The 12,594-nt window shown below is 33.0% G+C and overlaps 1 protein-coding gene across 1 annotated transcript; it reads left to right on the forward strand.

Moving 5' to 3' along the window:
* Positions 1-2,607: 2,607 nt before the first annotated feature.
* LOC139510871 (beta-hexosaminidase-like) lies at positions 2,608-10,358 on the forward strand. The gene is made up of 8 exons (XM_071297413.1): positions 2,608-2,808; positions 3,757-4,464; positions 6,003-6,412; positions 6,895-7,635; positions 8,210-8,450; positions 8,794-9,046; positions 9,967-10,111; positions 10,353-10,358. Exons 1-8 carry the CDS (start codon positions 2,754-2,756, stop codon positions 10,356-10,358), a joined length of 2,559 nt encoding a protein of 852 aa, XP_071153514.1. The 5' UTR covers positions 2,608-2,753.
* Positions 10,359-12,594: the final 2,236 nt, after the last annotated feature.

A 12,594-nucleotide genomic window follows, 5' to 3' on the forward strand; every position in this document is an offset into this window, starting at 1 on the left:
CTGCAGCAAATTTTAAAAAGAGGGTACATTTGGTCTGTTTGTCAGATCCGAAGTACCTGTTTTGGTACATCCGAAGTTCAGGGAACCAGTTCTTTCTTATATGCCATGTAAGGTATGTTGATTTTTTCAGTAGAAGACACCATAAAGTGTTGCTTTGACATGAAATGATTGCCACTTTATTTGAACTTAAAATGAAAAAGGTGTGCCTGGTTAAAATGGAGGAATTTAACATAGAAAGTAATGGGACCATGAATTAGTGGTGTACTTCCATAAGGAAAATATCATTCTACCAAAATCCATACGGGAATGGAATGCCTTACCATTTTCCACTATCATCACCCCCGAGTATTAAATGCGTCAAGGTTCAGCTTACAAAATAGACAAAAAAACATTGTCTTTAAACAGCACCTGTATATATGATTTTTATTTTCACAGAACTGTTTATGATATTTCAATTTTCTATGGACTTCATGCGCAATAAAGTGGCAGAATAATCAGATAGTTGATTGCGGTCGCTTAGTTGGAAGAAAAGAAGGGATCATGATAGAGCGACTATAAAGATATAAATATCGTGTTCCAATTAAGCACCGACAGTGCAAGTAGGGCTGTATATCCAGTCAAGGTCGTAATTTTGTTACGTAGCACAGACGGACAAGAGTAAAACTTAATTCGGGGGCATGAAAACGAAATTGCAAATTAATTAGTGTTTGGTACATGTTGGTTGTTAATATGCAATACAGAACATAGAACCCTATGGGGAAAACAAAGAACTTTTTTTGTCAGATAACAATGTCAAACTAAACCCCTAACGGGGAGGATTGTGCCTGATATTCATATGATGAAGACATAATTTTTCAATCAGTTTAATTGAAGTCTGGAGCTGGCATGTCAGTTAACTGCTAGTAATCTGATGTTATTTATGTATTATTGTCATTTTGTTTATTTTCTTTGGTCACATCATCTGACATCAGACTCGGACTTCTCTTGAACTGAATTTTAATGTGCGTATTGTTATGCGTTTACTTTTCTGCATTGGCTAGAGGTATAGGGGGAGGGTTGAGATCTCACGAACATGTTTAACCCCGCCGCATTTTTGCGCCTGTCCCAAGTAAGGAGCCTCTGGCCTTTGTTAGTCTTGTATTATTTTAACTTTTAGTTTCTTGTGTACAATTTGGAGTTTAGTATGGTGTTCATTATCACTGAACCAGTATATATTTGTTTAGGGGCCAGCTGAAGGACGCCTCCGGTGCGAGAATTTCTCGTTGCATTAAAGACCTGTTGGTGACCTTCTGCTGTTGTCTGCTCTATGTTCGGGTTGTTGTCTCTTTGGCATATTCCCCATTTCCATTCTCAATTTTATCCACACTAATCTGTGTCCACACTTAATTATTCATTTATACAAAAATAAAATATTGATATAAATACTTGTGTTTGTCCCCCTTGTAAGTGATATTTGTAACCCCTCTCCCTTGTTTTGTATATTACATTGTAAATAGTTATTGTTGTTTTCTCTGTATTGATGTTTTGTATCGGTTTTATGAGAATAAAGATATATTTGCCATATCTATACAGTTATTAACTAACACGTTAAAACGTAAAGAAAATCAACCAAGCAAAATGAGTATGATTCTATCTTTCTAGGTATCAGCAAATGTATTTTCGTTGGTTATTTATTAAATTCTATATGTGAAAGTGAATATTTCAATTGACAAGAAAACACGAACGACTTTTTGTATTTTAGTAATATCGGCCTAAAATCCGTTCATTTGAAAGTCCCTATTTGGTAATATGTGATATTATTCTTATATATTTGTATTTCTCTAAATTAGATTAGACTAAGTTCATATTTTATTTATGATACTTCTTAATTTTTCAATTATATCATGTTCTGTTTTGAAGTTGAAATTTATTTTTTTTTATTTTTTTTATAACAGTAGTTCACCAAACTATCACCACAAAAAAAAATATGTAAATGCCATCTTTTTCTCCATTTGATTAATTACCACTTACACAAATAAATTACAATCAAAACAAATGTACAACAAACATCTTCCAGATTGACCCACATATTAATTTCGTTACGTTTTTACCTGCAATTTTTAAAAGTGGGACAATTGGGAAGACGTTATTGGGTCAATAGAACTGAGGAAACTGTCAAGTCTCTCTTGTACACTTGAAATAGTAACTTTAATATTATTTATTGGCATTGTTTTGAGTTTGTCACGTGCTTTAGTTATTTAGTATAATGACAATAAATATTTGCTCAGTAAATATTAATATAGACTACAACATTTTTGTTTAGGGGTCAGCCGAAGGACGTCTCTTGTGCGAGATTTTCTCGCTGTGTTGAACTTCGACTGTTTACTGTTCTCTAGTCGCCTTGTTGTCTCTTCGATACATTTCCCATTTCCAATTTCAATGTTATACAGTATATAACTAGAATTTTAGTTTGGTCGTCATCTCTGTTAATTCAAACGTAACAAAAAGTAACAGTTTGTTTGCAAAATACATTAAGGAATATAGTATTATACAGTACATTTGAATATGGTGACTTAATTATCTACATTTAATCAAGTTGACTGGAAACCAAACAATTTTATTATGTGCATGTTGATATATCATTGTTAATCTCCAGTTCTTAATCGTTTGGGTAAAAGTTCAAGGTGGAATTTATTCTCGCATTTCACCCCTGCTATAAATGTGTGCCTCTAAGTTTGTTGTTCTTCAATGTCCATCTCTACACTAGAAAGAAAATGACAAATGGGATTATGTATATAATTTCTTTAATTATTGTATTGTTGTGTACAGGTAAGACTTGGTTTTAGATATAATTTTTATAGACAAAAAATATTGAAGTCACTGTTATAATAACTGATATCCTAATATTCATTAGAAAGTGTTATTTGATGCTTAATTTATGTATAAAAAGATGGTTTTTGAGCAAGGATTATATTATCACTGTTAAATATACGTGTACAATGCTGCACTACCAGTTTGCAAATCTTAGGAATATACTTGGACAACTTTTGTACTACACACAAAATATTGTAAAATGTTCTAATATGATAGTCATAAATACAAAATAGTGGTCAAAATTACACCCAGTGTTACCTGTTGTGCAAAATAGAAAATATCATTATGAAATTAATAAATAACGATATTTCCTCTAGAAAACAGCATTTAACGCTCAGTAACATTTATCTGAACCCATGTCAACGTGTATGACGTATTCTCATTTATCATTTTTAAGCGATGTTTTCTAATGATAACGCACCTATTAATAACTGTTGGGGAATATTCTGTTTGTGTTTATTTAAAACTTAGTTTTAAGGTGGCACTGTAGTATTTCTTGTGCCACAGGGATAATGACAGCATTTTCATACTGTTCACTTTCTAACACTGCCCTGCCTGGGAACAGCATATATAACATATATGTTCCTGCACTGCCCAAGAACCTACATGTACACAGTTAACTGGAGTCATTTCATTATAATATTCAGAAATGGGTCAGAAATAAATTTGAATATGTAAGATGGCCGTTTATCTTTTCTGATATCTTTATGCCAAAAGTTATACTAGTGCTTTTAGGTCTTTTATCATGCAATGATTGTGGAAATGCTCAAAAATTCACCATTATCACAAATATTTCCCTCTTTGTGTGGTTTCAGAGGAGTTGGGGCTCAATGAAATCGTCCTCTTCCTTTAGTAGTATAGAAATTCAGTTATTACTTTTTACGTCATCTTTTTATCTTGCAGATTTGATATATGGCCAAGTGTCAACTCAAGAGGAATTAGATGACATTGCTAGGAATTTAAGAATTGAAGTCCATGTTGTTGACAATTTGCAATTCAATGGGAGGAAGCACCTTTTCCGAATTATGTTTGAAAATAAAGGGTCTCATTCTTTATCAGGTTTAAACTGGAAAATCTTTTTCTACAGCTTTTTCATTATTGAAGAAGAACATGTCTTATCACTAGATGGAAACAGCATTTTACCCGGGGGATACATACTTAATGAATCAAAACTTAGAATTGATCATGCTAAAGGTAGTTTATATTCACTCACCCCAGTTGAAGATTTTTTGGAAATTAAACCTAATACAACAAGAGAGATACGTTTCTTTGGGTCGAACTGGGCAATCTCAACATCAGATATACCTCCAAACTGGTATATAACTGTCGATGGGTTATCGCCTCGTGTCTTTGAAAGTACATCAGGTGATTTTGTTGGGAATTTTGATGAACCAAATCAATGGAAGAGAACAAAATCTGACCTTTACAACCCTTACACACCGTTAGATCGATTTGAAAAATATAAAGATATGAGGAAAACTCCAAAGAAAAAAATTGCAATACCAACGCCTAAATCTGTGATTCATTATGACGCCTCGGAAACATTAGATATGCGTGGAGACGTTAATATTGTTCACAATGGATTCACAAATGAGGCATCATACCTAGCAAGTAAGTAATCTATAATTAGTACTAGTATCATATATTATATTATTGTATACCAATATAATATTTCCCACAGAAAGTAACCAAAAGTTAGCGTGCAATAAATTCTAATATTGCACTAGTGCAATAAATCTTCAAAATTCATGACGTCATTAACGACAAAATCTTAGTTTAAACCAATTTTTACTTTTAAATATTATATTGCTATACAATAAAAGGGTTATTGCATGAATATTGGGGAATATTGTCCCTCGTAGAACATATATTGCACTCGCAAGCTCGTGCAATATAAAATTCTACTCAGGACAATATTCCCCAATATTCATGCAATAACCCTATAATATTATGTCAAGATATTTGAATATAAATTATTGTAAAGTGTTTCTGCGAAGAGAAATCATATAACTACAAATAAGATATGTTCCATTTGAGGAAGAGAGTTTTGACTTACATTTATATGATGAGCACAAATGAAAGACAAGTATACATTATTTGTTAAGGCTTTACATGCTTATTCGGAATGACTAAGTTTGACATCACGACATGGAATATAACCATTACTGTAGCTAATTTCACTAAAAAAGATTTTCGCGTGTTTCTGTATTGATGCGAGCGGTTTCAGTGTTTCTTTTTCGATTTTGTAAATTGATAAGGGGACTTGCGAGAATAGCAGAAACAAACCGCTTCTAGGTTTGACTGAGGACGTTAAACCCTATAATTATGCTTTAGTCGATTTACAAAATAGTATATAACATTTGCTACATGGAAACTGGTATTTAATGCCAATTAAGGTATGACTGTAACATTTTTCAGCCTATGAAGAAATAACCTAAAAATGAGGTGCACACTTTTTATTTAGTGTGCACCATATTTTTGAGGTTATTTCGACGAATAGACAGAAAAAATATTACAGTCATTCCTTATTATTCAATTCTGCTTTCCGTTTCTAAGGAGCAAATCATGAAAAAACGTTGATGACGTCACGGGTACATGACAAAATTATGTAAAAAAAAGTTTCAGGCAACCAGAAGACGCATAGGCATGTATAAATTCTACTATGAATTAATTCTACTATGAATAAATTCTACTTCGTTGCATAAAATTTTAAACCACAGATCTGAAGAAAAATAATATCGAGAGAATAGAGTTGGCACTTAATGTCTAAAAACTTAGAGCAAAGAGTATTTATATCAGACCACAATAAAATCAGAAAGGTATGCATGGCGTTGAAATGTTTTTGCAACATGCTTAAACTAATTCAGACTATATGAAACGTTGTATGCACGATAATTACGACAAATAATATAAGGGCTATTCCAGAAAAAAAAATGTAGGGGGGGGGGGAGGGGTGGAAGGCAGTTTTTGTCAGCACCCGCCACCCAGACAATTGTAATTGAGAATTATAGTGCATTATAGTGTGAAAAGTTGCTCTGATACCCATCACCCATGTATTATTAATACAATGTGCCTTCCGACCCCCCCCCCCCCCCCCCCAATACATTTTTTTCTGTAATAGCCCTAAACATTCCTTTATTTATAAACAGATAAAACAACATTCAAACCAGTGAACTCCATTGTGACAGGCAAGATAAATATACATCTTTCTGCTAACGGGACAATGACTGCATTAGAGGGATATACTCTGGAAATTGATCCGCCATCCAAAACCATAAGTATAACTGCTAAAACCAATAATGGGATATTTTATGGAGTTCAAACCTTATTGAGTATACTTGCTGATGGATATAAAATACCAAAGCTTCTCATAGAAGATGAGCCTCGATATGAATTCCGTGGTATGCATATTGATATTGCAAGAAATTTCAGACCAAAATCAACTTTGTTAAAACTTTTGGATGCTATGGCAACATATAAATTAAACAAACTTCATCTTCATGCAACTGATGACGAAGGTTGGAGGTTAGAAATCAAAGATTTACCCGAGTTAACGGAGGTAATATATTTGACTATCATTTACTGCCATAAACTTACACCTTAGTTTGTTCGCATGGAAACAGTTCTGCATATATATCTAGATTAAGTCTTTCATTTAGTTACATAATATTTATAAAAAAAATCTGAAAAAAATAATATTAACTTATGTTAGTAAGAGTTACGACTAATTCCTTTGTTTGTTTGTCTTTGTTCGCCTTGACGAATCTCTTAGAAAAAAAGTATATAAAAAAATGCAAGCGGCACAGTCAAAAAGGCGAAGTCCATGAAAACTGACAAAATCAAACGCTATCAATTAACGGAAATAAGTGAAAAATAACTGCCACATTTCTGACTTGGTACAGACATTTTCCGATGAAAATGGTGGCTTAAACTTAAAAATTAGACACCATTGTTGTTTTTGCTTTCCGTACAGTTTGTATTCTGTAAATTGGGAAGAGTATAGACAAAATCCTAATGTTGCTTATGATATTGTTTCCTCAGATTGGTTCTAAACGTTGTCATAGTTCATCTGAAAATGACTGTCTAATTCCACAGTTAGGGTCAGGGCCTGATAACAGCACTTCTGGGAGTGGATATCTTTCAATTCAAGATTACCAAGAAATACTAAAATATGCCAAGGATCGTCATATTGAAGTTATACCGGAAGTTGACATGCCAGGACATGCACGCGCAGCAATAAAAGCAATGGAGAGTAGATACAAACGGCTTATGCAAAATAACCAAAAGGAAGATGCTGAAAAATTTAGACTTTTCGATCCATCTGATTCCTCAGTATATTTATCAGTTCAATATTTTGGTGATAATGCCCTTAGTCCATGTATTGAAAGTACTTTTAATTTCGTTGACAAAGTGGTGACAGAAATAAAAGCTATGCATGAAAGTGTTGGAACACCATTAAAAATATTCCATTTTGGTGGAGACGAGGTAGCCAAAAATGCATGGTCAAACTCGGCATCGTGTAGAAAGCTTGGCTTTAACAGCACGAAAAGAAATGAAATTCGGACAAGTTTGAAAAAAATGTTTGCACAGCGTGTTGCCAACATTACACACAAACACGGATTAAATCTTTTAGGTTGGGAAGATGGTTTCTCGGAAGGAAACGGAAAGCCGTTTGACAGAGCGTTATTTCCTAACGCTGATGTCTATAGCAACGCTTGGGATAATGTATGGGAATGGGGTGAAGCAAGAAGGGCTTACAATTTTGCAAATGCTGGATTTAAGGTAAGCCTCGCGGAATATTATATTTTATCCTGAATTCGACCATTTAACTTTACAAATACAAGTGTACAGATAACACGAAGTGATACACGTATAGGAATAATTTACTGGTATCCTGCTTCTGTTGCGAGCAAACGATTACGTTTAAATTAATGTTCAAAGCTGAAATCCAAGAATCATCGCCAACAGGAGAAGTTCTGTTTGGTTTTTTTCCTGGAGTTGAGGTTTTCTTCTTATGGTCATGTTTGGTTATTTCAGCTATTCATTTAATTTCTCCTCGGGGTTTCTGGCTGAATTAGTCTTGAGGTTTTCTATGTTTGTTGAATTAAGCATCTGATTATGTTTTTCGAAATGAAGGGTTTTCAATGCATATGGGTTTTGAACACAAAGTAGCGTGAAAAAGATGTAAACAAACCCGACTACTAATACAGGAATTGTATGAAAAGCATTGATATACAATGCATAGTGCTGGCATGAAAGTCGAAGTCACAGTTTTTTTTACATATAAACTGCCATTTTTTTCTTTTCCCATAGTTTATTGTTTTCTCCGATCTTTCATAACAGCTTTATTTTACAGATAGTCATGTCACATGCAACGCATTTGTATTTTGATCATCCTTATGAACCGGATCCAGAAGAGAGAGGACTCTACTGGGCTCCGAGATTTACAGACACATTTAAGACATTTGGGTTTATGCCAGACAAACTATACGAAAATATAGACGTCAGCAGAATGGGTGCAAAATTGAATCGATCTAAAATCTGTGGAGAGAATGATGTAAATTGTCCGAGTCTGCAAGTGCCAGAAAATATTATCGGTAATAGGTATTTGTTTCTAGTATAATGAAAAGTCAAGCAAATGTTTCTGACCATTGAACTCTTGATTTTTTTAAGTTTAGTTATATCTCATTTATCGGTTCTCTAAAAACCATCGGGTTTGGTAAGAACTTAGACTTATTTAGATTAAGCTATTAAACTATGTAAAATCATGCTTCTTCTGGTTAACTTTTCTTCTTGGGCAAGGACAATAGAAAGCAAACATATATTATTACTAATATTATTTAAGATTTCAGAGGAAGGAAAGAATTTTAACATTTGAACATAAAGTTTTATTTACCTCATTGTCTATTGGCATACAACACGATTTTATATTATTTGCAGGAATGCAAGGTCATTTGTGGAGCGAAACAGTGCTTACAGAATCTAATTTTTATTACATGGTATTTCCAAGGTTATTAGCTTTGGCTGAACGAGCTTGGCACAAGGGCTTATGGGAAGATGAAATCTCGAAAAATAAACGAGACCAGAAAATGAATGACGACTGGGGTGATTTTACAGAGATACTAGGAGACCGGGAATTGAAACGATTAGATGAAATGGGTATTGAATACAGAATTTCTCCTCCTGGAGCAAGGTTTGCTATTCTTACTCATTATTACTTCTAAAAGTGATAAAATTTCTCATTAAAGTACAATGTAAACTGTACGTATACGTATATTAAACAGTATTTATATAATACATAACATGTAAGTACATCGTATCTTAACAAAAAGAACAGATGATCATTCGAAAAATCCGATTGGAAATGTATTTTCTCAACTCATACAAAGACATTTTAATTGTGAAAATGTTTATACTAGATAGGCTTGCCTGGTAATTATGAAGTCAGGGATTTTGTTAACACAACTTATTAAAAATATTTAATCTTACATAGATACAAATATTGTGTTTGAAATTATTACTATACGTGTAGAAATCTTATTACAAACGGGGTACTAAATAGTAATTTTTACAGAGCATATGGTCATACTTTTCTCATGTTAATGACATTTTTAGAATATGTTGGAAGCGTACTGATGGAAATAAATGCCTTGGGAACAAAACGTGTATTCATAAATTGAAATTAAGACATTGAACAAGATTTCAATAGCTGTATGATCTCGTAAACCGGTTTGTGTCTTTTGAACTTTTGTTATTTATCAAATGCCGATCTTATTATTCAAAGTTAACCCTTTCCAACTGATTTTACAGGTTTTTGTTATGATGTGACGTTCACCAGAGTGACTTTGCATGTCTGTCTCAAGCCATGAGCTTGAAACTAGTTGAATGGTTGTTGGTGAATGCTATCTTTCATATCATGTCTGTTTATCATTTAATGTTTTAGTATAAATCAAATACAATGAATAGTTGTGTTTCTTTTGTCATTTTGGTATTTTAAGGTCATACGGTAACATGTAGGTGTTAACACCCGTTTCATTTGGTCGATGGTGGATAGTGGTCTAATTGCATGGTAATCATACCATATATCCTTATTTTGATAATGTGCTCTTTTAGAGTTTCAGGAAATATAGCGATAGTAAATGGAGAATATAAATCATCACTTCTAGAGTACAGTAATGACAGTGGTAAAACATGGAAGATTGTTCCAAGAAAATGGAACCTAACTGACAAATTTGACGTACTGTTACGAACAAAGCAAGTATTGCTATTTATCTTATACGTAAGGAGGCTCGAGGGTACAAAAATGTCGGCAAAATATAAAAAAAAACATTTTTTCATTACAATTTTTATTTATTACACTATTCGTTGTCAATTTGAAATATGGTACAAACATCAACCAGAAAAGTCAATTCGTTTTGGCCCCAAATGACTTTTAAAATGTTACAACTTTGACGAAGCTCCAAATTATCTCCCTTTGATGCAAAAATGTCATTTCTTAGCACTAAATTTGAAATAACTTTTTTAACTCATAAATGACCTTTATTTTTTTATCTTTTTTTCGGGCACATTGAATGTGGCGGGGTTAACCTAAGTTTGTTTTTACATATTTTTTTTATGATAACCTCTTCTGTGTGGCATTACTGGAGAAATTGTATGTTCGTATAAATGTTTAATAAAAAAATATATTGTAAATAAATTAAAAACATTGAGACAGCCGGAGAACAGATTTTAATTCAAGACATTTTAAGGGATCAATTTATCTATTTTTCTAGGTCTGTTGATGGACGCAGAAGCAGCAGATCAGTCAAGTTTAATCCAGGTATTGATTAAAAATAAAATTAAAAAAATATTGAATTCTGAGGAAAATTCAAAAAGGAAAGTCCCTAATCAAAAGCCCGAACACATCAAACGAATGGATAACAACTGTCATATTCCTGATTTGGTACAGGCGTTTTCTTATGTAGAAAGTGATGGTTTTATAGCTAGGTAAACCGCTCACTTGTATGACTGTCGCATCAAGTTCCATTATACTGAGATCGATGTGTGAACAAAACAAACATACACAGTAAATAAAAATGTCAAAAATAGTTCACTATAAAAACAAACAAATTTTACAAAGAAGCACAAAAAGGCATAAATCAACCCCATTCATTGCTATTTTATTATAAGATTTGATATATCGATGTAAAATTCACCTATAAAGGATTGAAAGATTTTTAAAAGTACTGGGACCGAATCCTTACCCTGACAGATAAACATTAACTCTGACGTAGAATCGCGCGTTTGACGTCACACAGGTAGATATACAATATGATTTGCACTTAAACCTAAACTGATATAATTATTTATGTACAAACTGAACATTTGAACTTAGAAACTAATACATATAGTATAAACATTCTTTTAACAGTAAAAAGGGAAGGCACTGCATATTCATTGAGAGAAATCAATTTTATTTTAAGGATTCAAAATACTAGTTTGCCTGGATGGACATGATGTATGTACTGAACTTGCTAATGTTTCATCTGTGTTAATGTGTTGCACACCATCCCGAAAAGTAAATTTTTGTATTAAAGAGTGACATTGACCTTTGACTTGTTGACCCAACAATCATAACGCTTGTCCATCTTCAATCTGTATGAGTTTCATTCTAACCAATGAATGGATCGCAAGCTAAAATTTGGAACAAGTTTTTCAACTTCAAACAAATTGAGTAGCAGTGATATTAACCTTACAATCAATAAGATTTTCTCCCTTCCCTATATCGTTGATCTTTAAAAGTTTTATTCCAGCCAAAGAAGAGAAACTCGGACAAATTACCACCATCAAAACAATGTTTCTAATTTAGTTACAGTGACATTGGCCTTTGGTCTATTAACACCAAAATCAACAGGCTTCTCTCTTTTCAATATATCTCCATCTTAAATGCATGGGAGACTAAAGTTATCATCCAAAAATAAACCCACGGACGTACACTCACTGCTATTTCGGGGGCAAAATAAAAATATAATAATAATAGTAAAGCAGGTTATTTATCCTTGCATTTTTGAACGGAAGCATTATCAGTAAAATTATGATGATTACGATGTGACTACATGCTTATATCGTTGTTTTATGGAATCCAATCAGAATCTTAGTCAACTTGCGGCGATTTCTAATGTTTTTGAGTATTTGTGCGAGAGATGAACAAACGATGATTTAAATTCGCGTTATATTTCTACTCGCAAAAACCACGGATAAAATAAATTGCAAGCGAAGATAAGTTTGCGTATAGTCATCCGATATGAAGATAGACAATAATATTCTGAACCTTCTTACAAGAACGTCATGAAAAATAAATATTTACTTGGAAATAATACTTTAAGCACAGTTTTTTATATGTTGCAGAATAATCTTATAAAATGTGTTTCGCTTCCATCTTTTAATCGTTTATTTTCAGTCGACCAAGAAATGATCGATTATTTGGCTGAAAATCTCGACATATCTTTCAATGTTCTAGACAATTTGGTGGACACTGACAAGAGCTGTTTACAGCGCATTTCTATCACCAATATTGGATCAACAACAATAATTCCAGGAAATTGGAGTATATTCTTTTACCATATTCGAGCTATTAATAGTCTAAAACCACTCCTTCTGCCCATTTGCGGAATGTTGTTGGAGCATATTGCCGGAAGTTTGTACAAGTTAACACCGGATAAAAGCACATTTGTTAAAATTGATCCTCAAGGTCAAGTTAAT

The sequence above is a fragment of the Mytilus edulis genome, chromosome 2 (assembly GCF_963676685.1).
Source record: "Mytilus edulis chromosome 2, xbMytEdul2.2, whole genome shotgun sequence".
Classification (NCBI taxonomy): domain Eukaryota; kingdom Metazoa; phylum Mollusca; class Bivalvia; order Mytilida; family Mytilidae; genus Mytilus; species Mytilus edulis.

Coding starts and splice junctions, on each gene's coding strand:
- LOC139510871 (XM_071297413.1), top strand. CDS start 2,754: ATGACAAATGGGATTATGTATATAATTTCTTTAATTATTGTATTGTTG. Junction 6,413..6,894: donor ATTTACCCGAGTTAACGGAG/GTAATATATTTG, acceptor TTGTTTCCTCAG/ATTGGTTCTAAACGTTGTCA. Junction 9,047..9,966: donor ATTTCTCCTCCTGGAGCAAG/GTTTGCTATTCT, acceptor GTGCTCTTTTAG/AGTTTCAGGAAATATAGCGA.